This window comes from Sorex fumeus, unplaced genomic scaffold, assembly GCF_029834395.1.
Source record: "Sorex fumeus unplaced genomic scaffold, SorFum_2.1 ptg000086l, whole genome shotgun sequence".
NCBI lineage: Eukaryota > Metazoa > Chordata > Mammalia > Eulipotyphla > Soricidae > Sorex > Sorex fumeus.
Window position 1 is genome coordinate 19,655,084 of NW_026606143.1, and position 19,266 is coordinate 19,674,349.

At 41.5% G+C, this 19,266-nt stretch overlaps 1 protein-coding gene across 7 annotated transcripts in view; it reads left to right on the top strand.

Annotated features, from left to right (window-relative positions):
- DMD (dystrophin) overlaps positions 1-19,266 on the top strand; it is a 2,292,284-nt gene that overhangs the window by 2,204,225 nt on the left and 68,793 nt on the right. For all 7 annotated transcript variants that reach the window (XM_056131284.1, XM_056131279.1, XM_056131278.1 and 4 more), the window contains one exon: positions 2,346-2,503. In XM_056131284.1, the coding sequence (XP_055987259.1) occupies positions 2,346-2,503 (158 nt within the window). The remainder of the gene's footprint in view (positions 1-2,345; positions 2,504-19,266) is intronic.

The window sequence follows — 19,266 nt, forward strand, 5'->3', positions numbered from 1 at the left end:
AAATAAAATATAAGTTCCTAGGGGATATTCTGATTTGCTAACCCACTTGTGTAAGTCTGAAATATAAATGAGAAATGGGAAAGTGTCATCCCTGCACTGGCCACCTCTCTAGATTCTTATTCAAAACATCCTATCTAGCTTTTGTGTTCAAGAAGCATTGTTTTATAATTATCTTTATTGTAAGTTGTCCTGACCTAGCCAATACTGTAATGCAACTAGAATTTTATTGTTTGAAAGGCCAATAGTTCGTCATTTTTTTACAGGGTAAGTATCACCTTATAGAATTTCCTTTTGATTTACCAATGAGTGTGCTTCTTAACGTTTGTAAATCCAAATAAACAACAAATGTTAGAATTGTAAAGGTTGAGGGCAAAGGAGCACTCCCACCGTGAAGCACTGCCCTTGTTTTTCCCTTTAAGTACACTTGTGAGAAATCCCTTTGGTAGGATTATGAACAAGCCTAGACTGTTTAGTCTCTTCATTTCCCCTAAGGCCTACCCACACCGGGATGAGGGTATGTTCTGAGCTTAATGATGGGCAGGAGATAAAAGAGATTGAATTCCTCCCAAACCATTGTGTCCTACTGCTCATTTCCCCCCTAGGAGTCTTCCATCACCATCACCACCAAGTACACAAGCCCTTTTAACTCTTTCTGTCATTTCTGTCATTTCTACTTGAGTTTTTCATTCAAAGAATCAAAGAAAAATCACGGAACAGCTTTTGTTAAACATTCAAAACTGCATTTTGGATAACAGTGTTTCAGAGGAGTTTCCTCGTGTAAATATTATCATTATTTTTTGGTGAGTTTATATATTAACTTTACTAGTGATATGGTACTGGCACATCCTAGTACTAAATGTTAGACTCATCAAGGAGACTTGAAGCTGATTTTTCAGGTAACTATTCAGAGCAAACATGTTTGAGACTGGTGAAACAAAAATTAACTTCAAACTAGTGTATTTAAAAATAATCTATCATTTGAAGGGGCTGGAGTGATAGTACAGCAGATAGAGTATTTGCCTTGTAAACATTCAAGCCAGGTTCAATCCCTGGCACCCCATATGGTCCCCTGAGAACCTCCCTAAGTACAGAGCCAGTCTGCATCCTTGAGTGCAGAACCAGCTGTCCTGTGCAATGCTGGGTATAGCCTCAAAACAAAACAAAAATCCATAATCTTGAGAAGCACACCTATGAGTACCTTTGAAAGGATAAACAGTGCTTAAAATCTCAATTTTTGTTACTGCCATCTTTTATTTATTTGAATTTAAAATGTGCTTTTTTGAGTAGAAAACATTTTCTTGGATTTACCTTTTGCATGCGGGCTGGAGTGATAGCACAGCTGGTAAGGTGTTTGCCTTGCACGTGGCCGACATGGCCGACCCAGGTTCGATACGTTCGCACCTCTCAGAAAGCCCGGCAAGCTACCAAGAGTATCTCGCCCACATGGCAAAGCCTGGCAAGCTCCCCGTGATGTATTCAATATGCCAAAAACAGTAACAACAAGTCTCACACTTTGTCAAGCCTCATACTTTGTTGTGAGATGTTACTGGTGCCCGCTCAAGCAAATCGATGAACAACGGGAGGACAGTGCTACAGTGCTACCTTTTGCATGCAACTTCTGTTTGAATATAGGTTTGGGCTTTTATATTTCTAAGATTAAAACGTGTTGCAAGTATGATATTTTCCTTCACGCTGGGAACGTATATGTTTTAGGCATCTGCTATCCATCAAGTACTGTTGTACTCTAGACACTACTACGGCTTAGTTGATCAAAAAATGTTCCCTGCCCTCATTGAGACATCATTCTTCAACTCCAAAGACATAAATAGTAAATCCTTGACAATGTAACATGATAGGAGCTAGTTTTAATATGCATAGAATTCTGTATAACATATACAAGAGTCTCCATGATTTCATGACTTCATAAAGACCCAATTTGGGGAAAATTTTAAAAAATCTGATCTCAACCAAGCATGGTGATTTGGATCAGTTGTGTGCTTCTTTATGCTAAAATATATATTTCTTGATTAAGCTTGCATCCTATGGAATGAGTGTTTCCAAAAGGACTGTGTTATGACTTAGGAAAGATTAAGATATTGTGACTATATAAAGTCATAATCCTTGAATTGCTGGAGTTTATCACTCTTGATGAGTAACTAAGCCTATAGAGTAAATGTCCATATAGAGTAAATGTCCAGATTAGCCTAAATTATAATTAACCATTCTCCCTGAGAACCTTTGCTACTCTTGAGAATTAGTACTGAAATAAAAATAGTCTCTAGGCTCTGATAGGGTCCATTGGGTATTGCTTTGTGATTGTTGCAATTCTCCTCATTCTCTTGTAGACCTTTTCAAGCAAGTAGCAAGCGCGACAGGACTTTGTGACCAGCGCAGACTGGGTCTTCTCCTGCATGATTCAATCCAAATACCAAGACAGTTGGGTGAAGTCGCATCCTTCGGGGGCAGTAACATTGAGCCGAGTGTCCGGAGCTGCTTCCAGTTTGTAAGTGATTCACCTTCTTCAGTAACATATTTATTCTCTGGTATTTTAGAGAGTCATTGAAAAAATATGTCACTTTCTCACATTAGCTTTTCTGTAGGCGGGTTGGTTGGTCGGGGATTTTTGATATTTGAAACCTCTTTGTCTGTAGCTTCTGGAACTGGGTTTGGGGAGAGAGGGCAGTGCAAAAGAAAGCAAAGACATCTCCAGCAGCAGCAGCAGCGGCAGGCACTGGACTATTAACTGAGGTACTGGAACAGAAGTGATTCTGCAGTTGAGGGAGGAAATATACCCTCTAGACTCAGAAATCCTTTGTAAATCAGAGACTCGCCTTTTGTAGGTGAGTCTGTTATTCTCTAAGTGTTTATTTGACCCCAGCTCCATTATCATAGCTTCCTTTTTTGGTAGCTACAGGTAATCAGCACTGCTTTCCTTTTTAATTTATTTTTTTTAATTTTTTTTGGCTTTTTGGGTCACACCCGGAGATGATTAGGGGTTACGCCTGGCTCTGCACTCAGGAATTACTCCTGGCGGTACTCGGGAACCATATGGGATACTGGGAATCGAACCCGGGTTGGCCGCGTGCAAGGCAAATGCCCTACCTGCTGTACCATCACTCCAGCCCCTGCTTTCCTTTTTTAAAAAGACATCTTTCCTTCCAAATTTGGTGACATTCCTCTTTTATTGCCATACCTGAGTGATGACTTTGAGCAGATCCCAAGTGTGCCTTCCCCTACTGGCCATCACCAGTTCAGCATACTCTGGTTCATTGTCTTTCTCAGCTTCTCACCCCATTGTCTTGTCTAACCTCGAATCAATCTCCCCCATAAAAACCACCCTCTCCCTCCCAAATACCTGACCCTTGATGTCCATTTAACTTCTTTCTATTTTTTTATAAGTTACATCTTTATATATTTAGTGTTTTTCTTTGATGGATGTTTTCTCCTTAGGAGAAATTCTCAGTAATGGGATCAGCAGACTAAGAGATCTAAAGAGTCTGCGGCATTTGATTCATATTACCAGATGGCTTTGTGTAAAATGCTGTTCTGATTTGTAATGCCACCAGCACCAAAGGATTGAGATAGTTCAAGTATTGCATAATTCAGTGTTCTTATGTTTATTTTAAATGCTAAGAACTATCTTCCTCTATGGGTTTTTTCAACCCATTTCAATCCCATAAGCTATAAAACAAGCAATACAGAGAACTGGGTTAAAGGGCTAGACCTTTTATGATTGAGGAGAGTGGGAGAAAACTATACAAGACATCGATGGAGAATGTCATGAAGATTTAGATGCCAAAAGCTCTTGAGCAATTCTTTAATGGCCACCTAGGCAAGCATACTAAATGCATGAATAATAAGACCATATACATATTAGCTGGATATACTGCTTAGGGTTTTTTTTTTGCCAAAATTATGACAGATTAGCTTTAACTATAAAACAGATGTGCAGAAATAAATGCAGTTTTTCACCCCCTGCCCAAATCTCCACAAATGTAAATAGACTATCAATTCTAGATTTTCTTTGCATGCTGCTTCTTAATATTTATTCATTCCCCAGACTACACACATGTAACTCACACATAGTTACTTTTAGTGACCACAAATAATTTAGATTCTTTTGTTTGGGGACCACACTCAGTGATCCTCAGGGGTGGCTATTTCTGGCACAGTACCAAGTAGTTCTGGGGAACTGTGTGGTGCCAGAGACCGAATGTGGGGCTTGCATGTGCAAAATATGTGCTCCAGCTATTTGAACTATCTTCTTAACTCCATTTTCATTTTTCAATCCAATTATAAAACAATTTCCAGTCATATGAGAGTTGTTTTCCAAAATACTGTTTTCTCTTAGGTCAAGTTTTCACTGTATCACTGTCATCCTGTTCATCGATTTCCTCCAGCAGGCAGCAGTAACTTCTCCTTCATCCTAGCCCTGAGATTTTAGAAAGTGTCACATTTGAGGCTCTTTCAGGGTCAGGAGAATGAGACCCATCATTGTTACTGGTTTTTAGCATATTGAATACGCCACGGGGAGTTTGCCAGACTCTGCTGTGGGGGCAGGAAACTTTTGGTAGCCTGTCAGGTACTCCAGAGTAAGAACTAGAAAATAAGATGTTGTGTGGCCGCAAATGCAGCTGCGTGCTTCCGGGAGCTGGATTTTATAGTCTCTGGGTCTTGGCCGTTGATTGGATTACACAGCGACGGAGGCAGTTGGTGGGTGTAATGACTACATACTGGACGATGGAGGATCTGGTTAGAGGAGGCCCAGTCCCAATCTGAGCAGGCCTGGAGATCTACGCCCCGGGTCCCACACACCTGGGTTCATCTGCCGGTTCCTTCATGCGTGAGGCTCGTCCAAATGTGTGGAGAGTGGTCTTAAGCATGGCTATGGCTGGAACTGGAGGTCTTCAGCTGCCGGGGCTCTGCTCGGGGTGGGGAGGGAAACTCAACCCACCCTCCTCCAAGGGGCCCCGGTGAGGACAGCCAGGTGTGGAGGCAGGAGACTTTGGCTCTTCTCTTCCGGGAGCTGGGTTTTATAGTCTCTGGGTCTTGGCTGTTGATGAGATTACATGGCGCTGGGGGCAGTTGGTCAAGTTTCAGTTAACTATTTTTTTTTTTTTGCTTTTTTGGGTCACACCCGGCAGTGTTTAGGGTTTACTCCTGGCTCACACACTCAGAAATTACTCCTGGCGGTGCTCAGGGGACCATATAGGATGCTGGGAATCGAACTTGGGTTGGAGTTGGACGTGTGCAAGGCAAATGCCCTACCTGCTGTGGTATTGCTCCAGCCCAACTTTTTTTTTTTTTTTTTTTTTTTTTTTTTTTTTTTTTATTTATTGAATCACTGTGGGAAAGGTTACAAAGCTTTCAGGTTTATGTCTCAGTCATGCAAATATCAAACACATTTCCCTTTACCAATACTTATTTTTTCCCATGAAGAACCCCAATAAAAACCCCACCCCCCACCCCTCCCCGTCCCTGTGAGGCAGATGAATTCTAGTTAACACTCTATCCGCTTTGATTAGATTGTTTCAATAAAAGATTCACCACTATTATTTAGAGTTTCCCCCCCCCCCCCCAAATCAGACATGCTGAAAAAGCATTGTAAAGTGATTTGCTTTCTACAGCTGGGTTCAAGAATTAAATGTTGGTTTTGGATTTCTGCTATTTTACCTATTGACCCTGGAAGTATTTCTACTGAAAGTCAGATAGTTAAGAAATTGGTTTCTGTGTTCTGGAGTCGTGGCCGTGCTGGAGAGCCGCTCGTGGGGGGCAACTGGTGGCCTCGGTAGGGCGTGAAGGGCGGAGCGAAACGCCCCCCTTCCCATGAGGTTTTAGTCGCCCCCACACTCCCCAGCCCAACTTTTGACCCCCTAGTTGGAAAGGTCAAACACACAAGGGGATGCATATATGTGTCTAGACTTCATTGTAACACGTATGGTAAACTGGGCTGCGAATAAGGATCTGAATTCAAATCTGTCCCCAGACTACTATATACAGTTATGGTTGTCCGAGAGTCAGCCATCGGCTTTCTTCAGTCCACAGTCCTGACTGGACATTTAGTCAGCCAATGCCACCTTCACTGTAGACCCTTGTGCTCCTGCTCTCTCTTGTATTGAAACCTATTTAGTATACATATAATATTGGGTAACTTTAAGATTCTGGGCACATCCATAATTTGTATATTGTAAAAATGATAGCTTTAGTAGTAATCACAAACATATCCATCACATCACACAATTAGCATTTCTTTTTCTTGGGGGAAAATTTCAATCTAGACTCAGGCTGGTTTTAATTTGGTTTTCAGAAGGGGCTGCTGGCCAGAAGCTCAGACCCCCCTATCCTTGCTTTGTTGTTGTTTTTGTTGGTTGTTGTTGGTAAGACCTGGCTGTGTTCAAGTCTCACTCCTGATGCTCGGCGATCACTTTTGACTGCACTCAGGGGACCATGTGCCATGCTGGGAGTTGAGCTGTGGTTATACTATCTCTCCAGCCCCTTAACTCCATTTTTCCTGGTGCCGTCTCTCACATCCTTCTGTTAACAATCCCACTTCTCCCCTAGACCTACATGTCTTTTTGTTTCTCCTGCTCTCAGATAATAGCGACACATTTCTCACTGTCACACTCTGAGACCAGCTCTTTGTAGCATGCTTAGTGATTGTGTCCTATCTCAAGAGTCACCATCTCCAGTGATCTGGGTCCCCTGCTGTGTTTGGACCCCGTGACTGTCCCCCTGGCTGATGGATGAAGGGACGGGGTCACAGGCTGGTAATCAGAGGCAGTTTATTCAGATCAATCAGAATTATTATAGAGAAATTGTGAAGGGTTGGGGGGCAGCAGTTGCATACAGGTGTATTTGTACATGGTTGAACATTAACATAGACAATGAACAAATATAAAGCCACTCCTTCAGGGGAAATCCTTCCAGGAGATTCACCCAAGGATATTATTCCATCTAGCGGCTCCAGCACTCTAGATTCCTTTAAGGAGATCCACCCAAAGCCAAAATACGGGCACATTGATTTCTCCTTTACTTTACTGGTATTCCATTTAAGCAATCATATTAAATTTACTTCCTAATAATATTGTATATATTAATTTGTTTAAACACAATATGAGACATAGGCTTTTATCTATACCCGAGATTAAGCTTAACATGGTCTCTCTGGACTCATGGTAGAGGGTGGCTTTTCCTGGGGACACCTCACTATATTTCCCAGACTACACTTCTCAGGCCAACTTAGTTTTTCTTAATCCCAACAAGGTCTTTATTCAGTTACTTCTTTTTGGGTCATGTCAGAGTTTGTTCATGACTATGCTCTTAACTTATACTTCTTATGGCACTTAACTTGTCCCATGTCGAAGCCAAGGTAGCTTTTGGCTTGCCCCCAGTCCATCCAAGTCTCTCGTCAAGACTCACCTTTTGGAGTGTGAGGAACTAAGGTCAATCTAAGGGCAACTGAGGCTTAAGTCAAGTAAATATGATGGATGCCCAGGAGTAAATATTATTCGGAGTGAATTAACTTCCATATTAAAAAAGCATAGCTTTGAAAGGGACACTCCTTCACTGTTGGTGGGAATGTCCACTGGTTCAGCCCTTCTGGAAAACAGTATGGACGATTCTCAAAACATTAGAAATTGAGCTCCCATTTGACCCAGCCACTCCCATACCACTCCTGGGAATATATCCCAGAGAGGCAAAAATGTATAGTCGAAGTGACATCTGCACTTGTTTGTTCATTGCAGCACTCTTTACAATAGCCAGAAACTGGAAGAAACCTGAATGCCCAAGAACAGATGACTGGTTAAAGAAACTTTGGTACATCTACACAATGGAGTACTATGTAGCTGTTAGAAAAGATGAAGTCATGAAATTTACATACAAGTGGTACAATATGGAAAGTATCATGCTAAGCGAAATGAGTCAGAAAGAGAGGGATAGACATAGAAAGATTGCATTCATCTGGGGGATATAAAGTAACAAAGTATGAGATTAATACCCAAGAATAGCTGAGATCAGCACCAGGAGGATTACTCCATAACTTAGAGGCCAGCCGGGTATCCTAGAGGAAAGGGCAGTTCAGATAGAGAAGGGAGCACCAAATAAAGGATGTTTGGAGGATCCTCCCAGGAGGGGAGATGCATGTCGAAAGTAGACTATGGACTGAACATGTTTGCCACTCAATGCCTCTTTTGCAGACCACAACACCCAAAAGGAGAGAGAGAACACAGGGGATTGCCCTGCCACAGAGACAGGGGGGATGGGGGGATGGGGGTGGGAGGGATATTATCCATGGTGGTGGAAAATGGGCACTGGTGGAGGGATGGGTATCTGATCATTGTATAATTGAAACCAAAGCACAAAAATTGTAAATCTACAACTGTAAAAAAAAAATAAAGGGGAAAAAAAAGCATAGCATTAACTGTCTTCCTGTGTCTATACAAAAAGGAATTCCTCTAAAGTGAAAATATGCAAGCGACATGAAGGAAAGAGAAAAAAACAATATTTCACTCGCATATACAAACTTGAGAGTTATCAGAAGGTTTGACTTTACAAATTACCATGTCTGATTTGGAGATTTGTGACTAACAGGGGAAGAAGAGCACAAAGGAGAGGTTAAAGATAAATCCGGGGGGGGGGGGGCGGACTGGAGTGATAGCACGGCGGGTAGGGCATTTGCCTTGCATCCGGCTGACCCGGGTTCAAGTCACAGCATCTCATAGGGTCCCCTGAGCACCTCCAGGAGTAATTTCTGAGTGCAGAGCCAGGAATAACCCCTGTGTATCACCAAGTGTGACCCAAAAAGCCAAAAAAAAAAAAAGATAAACAGATGGTTTGGAGTGCCCGGGTGGAATTGTGTGTGTCTCGGTGGCACTGTGGTATGTGTAATTCAAATAACCTAAGCTCCCTGTGGGAGGAAAAAGGACAACCCAGTGTTAAATCTAAAATGCTTGAAATTCTAATCCAACAGTCATAGCTAACCAGTCATCAAGTTTGTAGGAATATCTTTGGTGAGATTGAGTGAAATAAACCAAGGCAGTGACAGTGGTAGCAAGTGTCTTATTTTCTTCTCTCTCTCTTACCAAGCTGGTGTCTAGGAACTTTTAGGAAAAAGGAGTAAAATGCTTTCATAAAAAGAGGAAAACCCATCTTTGGCTTATCTCCTTGCTGCTGTTTTTGTTTTCAGGCTCCTCATTATATGCCCAAATAATTGCCTTTCCTTCCTAGCAGGGCTATACTCTGCACCCTGATCTCTTTTACTGGTCCATGGATTTTTGTACTACTTTTGAAGTAATGGGATCAACCCCGTGATACCTTCCTTAGAAATTTCCAGCTCCTTACCCTTATCTTCTGAGTAACTTTCAAGTCTTTCCTAATCTGTTTCCATAAACCATCTAGTTAGCTTTCCCTGCTGTAAACAGGATTCTTTCTCTCATTTGTACTTGCCATGCTTATAAATAATGTTCTTACTGTTGCCACTGATAAGAATACTTTAGATTTATTCACAAGTATTCTCCCCTTTGTAATCCCTACTAATCCTTTAGGAGAATAGAATGGACAGGTTTGGGGAGGGACTTTTTTCAGAGCTGTTTATGTGATGAAACAGTTTATCTGTGCCCCTAAAGTCCCTCAACTTGAGTTAGATATCTAGTTCAATGTCCCACCCACCCCCCCAAGCCCCAAGGCCCAAATAGGAACTTTTTGCTGTCACTCCACTGTGACCTGCTAAGATAAAATAGTAGACATTTACTGTTCCTTCTAGATTATAAAATGCATAGAAAATAGAATATAAGAGAGTTTTCTGTTGACGGAGCTGACGATTCAAAAAGTTGGGTATTGACAAATTGGATGTTTCTAATTAGATATTATGCCAGGCGAAGTGTATATAACTTAGGTTTGAGGCTTCAGACTCTGTTCCTTTTATACCCTTGTTTTCTTGTCACCAACTGGAAAACTATTTCTGATTGTTACTATTGGAAAGGTTAGGCTTCAGATTCAGTCAAGGTGTAATTGGTGGCTGGAAGAGAGGTAGGGTTTTCTATGAAGTGTTCTTGAGGTGATTTGGAGAGGATTGATGGTTTGGGCCACAACTGGTGATGCTCAGGATCTATTCCTGGCTCTGTGCTCAGGAGTAACCCATAGCTGTGCTTAGGGAACTTGAACCATGACTGTATCCAACTCAGCAGGACACTTTACCTCCTGAACTATCTATCGAGCCCTCTGAAGATGATTTTTTAGAGCCTTTCTCAACCCATATCCCTTTTTTCTAGAGATAAATATTGGTGATAATTATACAACAATATGAGTAGTTGATACTATCAAAGTTAATACTTAAAAATAATTGAGAGTAAATTTTGTCTTACTATATTTTTCCAAGGTGAAACAGGAATAATACCCCCAAACTTAGGAAATGAAATTTCCCATCAATTCCAAATAAAATGTTGTCTATTTAAGTATTAGGATAAGTTATTTAAGGCATCATTCATTAAGATAGGTAATGAAGTAATTTCATGTCTGTAAAAGAGGAAATTTTACTACAAATGTATGGATTTGATGGCAGTATCGTCACTGATGTTGAAGGAGGAAGTTGGATGTGTTTCTCTATCAGAATCGTGCTGCAGTCAGTATGTTTACCGGGATATTGCCTTATGGGTTGTAGTAGAAGTAGAGTTTTGAGCTTATTATTTTTATTAGTGAAACACCATGAGGTAAAGTTATAGACTTACAAATTTTTGTGCTTGGGTTTCAGTTATACAATGATCAAGTACCCATCCCTCCACCAGCGCCCATCCTCCACCACCACGGGTCCCAGCATCCCTCCCACCCCCCATCCCCCACATCCCACCCTGTCTCTGTGGCAGGGCATTCCCTTTTGTTCTCTCTCTCTCCTTTTGAGTCCTGTGGTTTGCAAGAGAGGCATTGAGTGGCAATCATGTTTGGTCTATAGTCTACTTTCAGCATGCTTCTCCCACCCAGGGAGGATCCTCCCAACACCTTTTATTTGGTGCTCTCTTCTCTATCTGAGCTTCCTTTTCCCCTAGCACATGTGGCTGGCCTCCAAGTCATGGAGCAAAATTCCTGGTATTAATCTCAGCCACTCCTGAGTGCTAGTCTCCTATTTTGTTGCTTTATGTTCCCCAGATGAATGCAATCTTTCTGTGTCTATCCCGCTCTTTCTGAGTCATTTCGCTTAACATGATACTTTCCATGTAGTACCACTTGTATGTGAATTTCATTACTTCATCTTTTCTAACAGCTACATAGTACTCCATTGTGTAAATGTACCAAAGTTTCTTTAACCAGTCATCTGTTCTCGGGAGTTCAGGTTTTCTCCAGATTCTGGCTATTGTAAAGAGTGCTGCAATGAACAAACAAGTGCAGATGTCACTTCGACTATACTTTTTGCCTCTCTGGGATATATTCCCAGGAGTGGTATTGAGCCTAATTTTTTTAAGTGGACAACTTAAACTAATGAATGCACCATCCGGTTACTCCTCTTTGGTGTCCATAGAAAAATTCTGGAGTATATCACTCCTTGTTTTTGTTTTTTTTTTTTGGGGGGGGGGCACATCTGGCAGTTCTCAGGGTTTACTCCTTACTCCATGCTCTTGTATAATTTCTGGTTGTACTCAGGAGATCATACGTGTGTCAGGGAGAGAACCCAGGTCATCTACAAGCAAGGAAAGTGCCATGCCAATTGTACTACTCTGCTATCGCTCCAGCCAATAAACCACTCTTTGGACCTTGTTATGATCAGCCTGTCCTAGCAGAGAATCATAGAGACTCAAGGAATCTGGGAGATTGACTCTTTTGTCAGTTGAGAACACTGAAAGAGAGCGATAGGATGAATATATTCCACATCCTGTAATTTTCTCATGTCAGAACTAAACATCAGGTCCAAGCTCCCTGTGTTCCAAGTCAGTATTTCCATTCTGCTAAACCATCTGAGTAGAAAGACATCACTAATAAATTCAAATACTAAATGAACTAACAAAGTATACATAAGTTCTCTTAAACTGATTTTAAGTTGTAGCAGGTTGACATGTATAAATGAACACCACTACTCCAGCACACACATACACAACACACACACACACTTTAAGGTACTCTGTTCCCAGGAAACTATGTGGAGTATAACTTCAAATGTAGCCAAATGTTTTTTTTTCAGTTGGGAAATGTTTACACTTTTAAGTGACTCCAGAAAAAAACTCATGTATCTGAAGATTGATGCTTGGCAGTAACCTGAGAAACATTGCCCATTCCATGGTATTTTGTATAGTACTTTCCCCCCAACACTTTATTGTTTAGATAGAATCAAGTATGCCAGCTTTACATTCAATATGCTTCACCTACAAGAGCTTTGTGTCAAAACCTGTTTATTTTACATCTGTTTTCTGCCTCCTGTTGTATTCATGCATTCAAAATGAATAAGTCGCTTTTATATGTCTTCTGAATTTTTATATCAATATGACAAAAGTGAATATCTATGCTCAGTTGCTGTAATATAGAATGAGAATAAATTATGTCCTCAGCTATTGAAAACAAGTATATGTAAAAATAGGTACACACCATATATAAAAATAAATCATTCCAGAATATCTGGAGTGTCAGAGTGGTTAAGTGCATATGCCCTGAAGTTTACTACCTGGGTTCAAGTGTCATCACTGCCATTTGCTGGTGGATGACATTGTGATTAATTTTGTGTTCGTGATTTAGGTGGGGTGCACAAACCTTAGGGATGCCAGTCCTGAAGTGCTTGGGAGGACCATGCAATGCATGGGGTAGGGTAGGGAGCGGTGGTGGCGGGGATCAAACCTGGGACTCCAGCATGCAATGTCTGCACTCATTCATCCTCCTGATCTATCTCTCTGGCTCTTGGGCATGTTTTTTTTCTTATTTTAAGTAAGATAATTTTATTTAAAGGAATTGACTTAGAAATATGAGGGGGTAAGAAATATGTATTCAAGAGAACACAGACTTCTCCAGAATGGGAAAACCAGAAATGTATAGTTTTTATTTTTTATTGAATCACCACGAGATAACAGTTACAAAACTTTCATGATTGAGTTTCAGTCATATAATGATCAAACACCCATTCCCTGCACAGTGCGCATTTTCCACCTCCAATGTCCCCAGTATCCCTCCTGCCTCCCCCGTCCCATCCCAGCCCCTGCTTCTATGGCAGGCACCTTCCTTCTTATTCTCTCTCTAATTTGGGGCATTATGGTTTTCAATACAGATACTGAGAGGCCATCATGTTTGGTCATTAGTCTACTTTCAGCACATCTCGCAACCCAAGCAATCCCTCCAACGATCATTGTCTTTGGTCCCTTCTCATTCCCAACTGACTTCTCCCCTGACACATGAGGCAGGCTTCCAAACCACGGAGAGATCCTCCTGGAACTTGTTCAAGCATGTTTCTTAACCATCCTGGACCCTCAGCTCTGTGGGGTGATTGTGAACATTAAGTGAGCAGTTGTGGTAGGAACACAGGAGACACTCACTGAATGTTGCTTCTTGTTAAATTGTATCGTAACATAACAGCATCCTACCAAGATGAGCAGTTCTTTTCCTCTATAGCCAAACATCACTAGATCCAATTTTAGAGATGCTTGAGATTCTGTTTTCTCTGCTGTGAAAAATAACCATGGCAGGATTCTTGTGGCCTGTTTGACAGCATCTCTAGTGCCAGTTGATCCTATTATATATTTTCCACCCTTGAAATGACTCCTGCGAAATACACTTTGCTTAGTTTTTCTTTGTCTCTTTTTCTTATTTTAGCAATTAAGGTATGGAGCCACTGATTCCAGACATTCTTCATGCCCCTCTGGACTGATGGGTTGATAGATGCTCACTAGAAAGTACAATATGTAAATTATGTAAATTAATAAGTTACTACAAATATGGCATTTGCAAACAAATAGTATCACTGAGCATCTTCTGGTCCTACACAGGGACAGTTAGAATGCCTGCAGTTTTTATTTTATTTTTAAGTTTTCTTGGTTTGGGGGGGTCACACCTGGTGATACCCAGGTTACTCCTGGCTTTGTGCTCAGAAACTACTCCTGGCAGTGCTCAGAGGATTATATGGGATGCTGGAGCTCAAACCTTAGTCAGCTGCATGCAAGGATAGTGGCCTACCTTCTGTAATATCTCTCCAGCCCCAATTCCGGGACATTTTAGAAAAGCTATTTTGAAAGAAGATGATTAACATCATCTTGACTACTGGTTGTCGGTTGCTACTGTTGTTTTCAGTATATGCTTACTGTGTGGTGGTCCTAGCTCAGTTCGTTGCAATTTGATTAACTTCTCGATGTCAAGTACTGGCTGTCTTCTTTGCCCATATTTTGAAGATAGGCTTGTTCTGTAGTTGAATTTTATTTCATTCATGTACTTAACTGCCAAGGGAGGGCAGATGCCATTCAGTTTTCCCTCCTCAGTATTCTAAAGTGGTCCTTCACCGTTCTTGCTGCCAGTAGAGAGCATGGGGAGCCAAGAAGTGGGGTGGGGGGAGAATTATAGCCATTCTTCACTGCCCTCATGTTTGACCCACTACAACCTTGGCAGTGAAACACCCAGGAAGGAGGGGACTAGTAAAGTGTGCAGGAGCTCTTGTAGCATGGACCCTCTTCCCTGCCAGCCTCACAGAAGCAGCCCTGAATCAGGCCACACCTGACACCTATGCAGCACAGGAGCTGGCCTCAGCCACCCGAGTTTGTGGGGAGCCTTCATTTTCAAGCTGGAGTGAGGTCTTTCAGTTTACAGGGCGGGGGGAAGGAAGTCAGCTTCACTCCTTTAATATCTTCCCAGCTCTGGGACTCTGTTTTAACTGTACATCTTTACTTGGGGCTGGAGCGATAGCACAGCGGTAGGGCATTTGCCTTGCACGCAGCCAACATGGCCGACCCGAGTTCGATTCCTCCGCCCCTCTCGGAGAGCCCGGCAAGCTACCGAGAGTATCTCGCCCGCACGGCAGAGCCTGGCAAGCTCCCTGCGACGTATTCGATATGCCAAACACAGTAACAACAAAGTCTCCAATGGAGACGTTACTGGGCCCACTCGAGCAAATCGATGATCAACGGGAGGACCTTTAGCTTTTTTACCTTTATCTTTACTTGAGTGCAATGTGTCCCATTACATACTTGAGAAAGGTGTATTGTATCTGCACACATATGGATGGGCTCTACTAGATATCCACAACACTTTTCTTTGAAATAGGAATTCTCAGGCATAAATTAATAGCACTGAGACTTACAGATTTGCAGAGTTAAGAATTGCACTTATGTTCCCTGAAGCCCTGATGTTAATTGGTTTATTAGTCAGGTGGAGAGCCTGAGGTCAGTATAGTTGTCCTGGAACAGATAATCAGTCTGTGTGTTATTATTTGGACTGACTATGTCTTTAGTGGGTAATTCGGAGTCCTGATTAATATTTAAAACAGTGACTGTTGGCCTCCAACCTGCTCATTATCTTTAGAACTTTAAATAAAATTCTTGATTTCTACCCAAGACAGAAGTTGTGGAAAGCCTTTTTATTCTTGTTCCATGAACACAACTTGACCTCTGAATTCCTATCTTAAGCTTCATGTTTCCTCAAACTGGGGGTGAGTGTCTTAAGGCCTAAGGGTTATTTTTTTAATTCACAGGGTTTGGAGAGATGGTACAGCAAGTGAGGCACTTGCCTTGCATGTGGCTGCAATAGCCTCAATTCAGGTTCCAATCCCAGGCACTGCATGTGGAACCCCTAGCACCACCAGGGGTCACCCTTAAGTGCAGAGCCAGGAAGAGACTGAACACTGCTGAGTATGGCCCCCAAATCTGCCCCTCCCCACAGTAAAATTCAGAAGTTTTCTGGACAAACCATATCTAGGTAGAGTGTTTACAGGGAAGATAGAAGGACAGGGAGAAAATGGATGTCAGTTTTGTACATTTTAATATTAATCCTGGGGAGATTTTGCTGTCCCACTGGCAGTAATGCCATCCTTCCATCCCCTTTTACAGTTATTACATCACTCTTACCCCTCTTACCCACTCGCCTGCTTTCCCCAATGAATGGAGACTTGGAGGAAACAAAGGTTTTCCATCAGCATTTTATTTTGGGAAGATTACCGTGTCCATCTATGGGTTCTGCATTTTTACAGATACCCACAAATCTGTTTTTCTCCCTTACCATTTTGAAGTAAAAGAATAAGAACATAAAACAAAATTCCTAGACCAGTATTCTCGAACCACTTTGTACCTATGGACCAGCACCTGTCGTGTATATGGGTCTATTGACCAGCAGTTAAAACCAAGGCAGTTAGCCTGTGGTTTTCAACCTATCTGTGGGAATCAACATTGATTTGTGAATCTGGGGTTGAAGACCACTGCCCGAGGACCCTTCACCACGCAGCTTTTTGTTATTGTTCAGGGGTCACATTCTCTGGTGTTTATTCTTGGCTCTGCACTCAGGGATCATGACTGATGGGGCTCAGGGAACTATACTCTGGTACTGGGGATTGAATTCAGGCTGCCAAATGCAAGGCAAAATGCCTTGATTCTTGTACCTTCTCTCCAGCTCTCTATTGTTTTTGGGAGGAATTTATCCTACGTTACTGGAAATGTCCTCACCACACATACATTTAACACCAGCTAGTAATATCATCTAGTTTGCAGTCCATGTGGGAAAATTTCTTCATTGTTCCAGAATGTTCTTCATGCTGGCTGTTTTCTTGCTGGACCCAGTCAAGGTTTTTTTTTTCCTGAAGGTTTTTCTTGTCGCATCTCTGAACTTAGACTCTCAGAACAGTATCACAGCATGCTTTTTCCCCTCATTCATGATTTTGACGTTTGTAAAGCGTCCAGACCAATTCACTTAAAGAAAGCCCCAGAATCTGGATTTTTCTGCTTGCTGCCTTCATTGTAACTAGATTAGATTCAAGTTTAAGTTTTTTTGCAAGATGACCACAGAGGTGATAGTGTTTACTTCTCACTTCATTACCTCTGGAAGGACCAGATAACACTGTTCTTCTTGATCACATTAAGAACATTAAACCTGTGGAAGTCTACCGGATATTGCCATTGGAAAAGGGAAAATTACCGTTTTCCCTCTTTAATAAGAAAGTCATTCTGATGATACTTTGAGACCCTATTAATAGCCTCATCTCAGTAGCCTTTCACCCTGTGGTTTTAATCTCAGTGGATATATAGTCATGATTTTCACTTTCTGCATGTATTTTCCAGGTCTCTTTTGTAAAGACGAGCTCACACTTAACCTCTTTCTTTTCTTTAGTATTACTGTGGTCATCCAAGTTAGTTTTGAACCTACAAAGACTGGAACTTCTCTTGACTATGCTGCTTTTAGAAACCATGTAAACCTATGTCTGAGAAATATATTTCCAAATTCATCTAGTACTTTATGAGATGAAAAGTTGCCCAAAACATATATGTGCTATGTGTTAATGAGCATCCAGAAAGTGTTTTCACCCATCGGCTCACATAACCTGTATGTGCCATATACCCTAATAGAAGGAGGAAGACAGATGATGCTGAGAAGGGGAGAGAGGTGATCATCGTAGAAACAAATATGCATTTGTCACAAGGCTTATCTGTTTAGTTACTTGTACTTTTATCTCACTCTAAATAGATCAGGAGAGAATTCCATTCAAAATATATTACTTAGGCATTATCCTCAGTAGGCCTTACTTATATTTCAGGGCTGCTAGCACTCTCAAATAGGATCAAGATTCAAAGTTCTCAAAGAGCATCTGCATGTTCCCATAGGAAATCTCATTGTCCTTCTCTTTTCAGACTACTTTGAACATAGCTATTTTAGCTTAGATTATCTATTAAAATAATAGATTATCCAGAACGGTTTCCTTAACCTCTTTGATCCTCTTTTGGTGTCTATAACATAAACAGATTATCTCAGTGGCAGCTTGTCCACAGTTTCTTTGATCTTATGCTGAATGTTATAGATAGATAACACAGAAAAGGGGATGGATGACTAGAATTACTTCCAAAGCTTGGTCATTATCAGCAAAGTCTTACCCAATCTCCTGGTAACAATTTTTGTGAGTGAAATAGGAGAGACAGAAAACAGTCCTGCACATAGAGTGTGGCCTTTCACATGGGAGCAGCTGTTCCATGAATGTTGGCTAGCTCCTGAGTGAGTCCTTGGGGAAACCATGTGGAAAATTAGCACAGTCCCCAGATGTTTGGGTATTATAGTTTCTTTATTTTACAGCGTCAGTAGGTTCAGTTCTGTTGTTGGCACTAGTCTCTGTTCTCGTGATGTATGTAGGAAGCGCTGGTATTATGCCAGCTCTGTGATTGTCTTACCCCACAAAGGTCTGCTGGTCTGTCCTTGGGTATTTTGTGGTCTGCTTCTCCTTGCTGCCCTTTGTCCCGTTGCTGTTTCTTTGTTCTCCATCCACACACATGTGTGAGAACTGCTGCTTTGCGTGGGATCAAAGAGAAAGTTACCTGTTCCATGCCATTTTCATGCCTTACTTATCTCCACTATATTCCTGTTTCCTGAACAGGTTTCCCCCATGCAGATGCAATTGAAAATGACCAGTCGGATTCACTTGATTACCTGGCACCCTTCCCTTTCCTCTCTATATTTCACCGTGACACGGAGCCTAGACTAAGAGCCTGATGTGAAAAAGCCTTGTGTGGAACCTCATATAAATGAATCTTTGTGTCCCTACACTTCAGTTTCTTCCAAAGGGAAACCCAAGGGTCTGGTGTCTGAGAGGATCAAAATGTCACCTGCCTCTAGTTGTTACATGCAGTTTTCAAATATTTTTATAGGAGTTTTTTTATCACTCATTTGCTTTTCATAAAAATGGGGATTGTTTGGAAGAAAAGTCATTAATATTCTTTACAACTTGTTCTTGTTTCTCCTTTTATGTTCGTCACTAGTACAGACATCTCTCTTATGTAAAACATTCCACTGATGCCCTTGGTAGATTTAGAGGTTGTTAAAGAAATTGTAATAACAGCTCAGGGAATGGTCCAGAACTGCCTGCCCTACACTGTCTGACCCTGGCTAGCTACTCTGCTGGTAGTTTTAAGTCTGTGTACAGAATATAATTCACTAAACAGTTTTTGATAGTTAGATCAGCACATCTTTCCAAACATTGGGGCTTTTTTTATACAGTGAGAGCTTGAAAAATTGGGCTGTCAGCTATTAATGCCATCACCTAGTAACAATGGCGGTGATATTGAAATAGTTGCTTGGATTTGTGTAGGAAAGATTTCATTAGTGAAAACAGAAGATGAA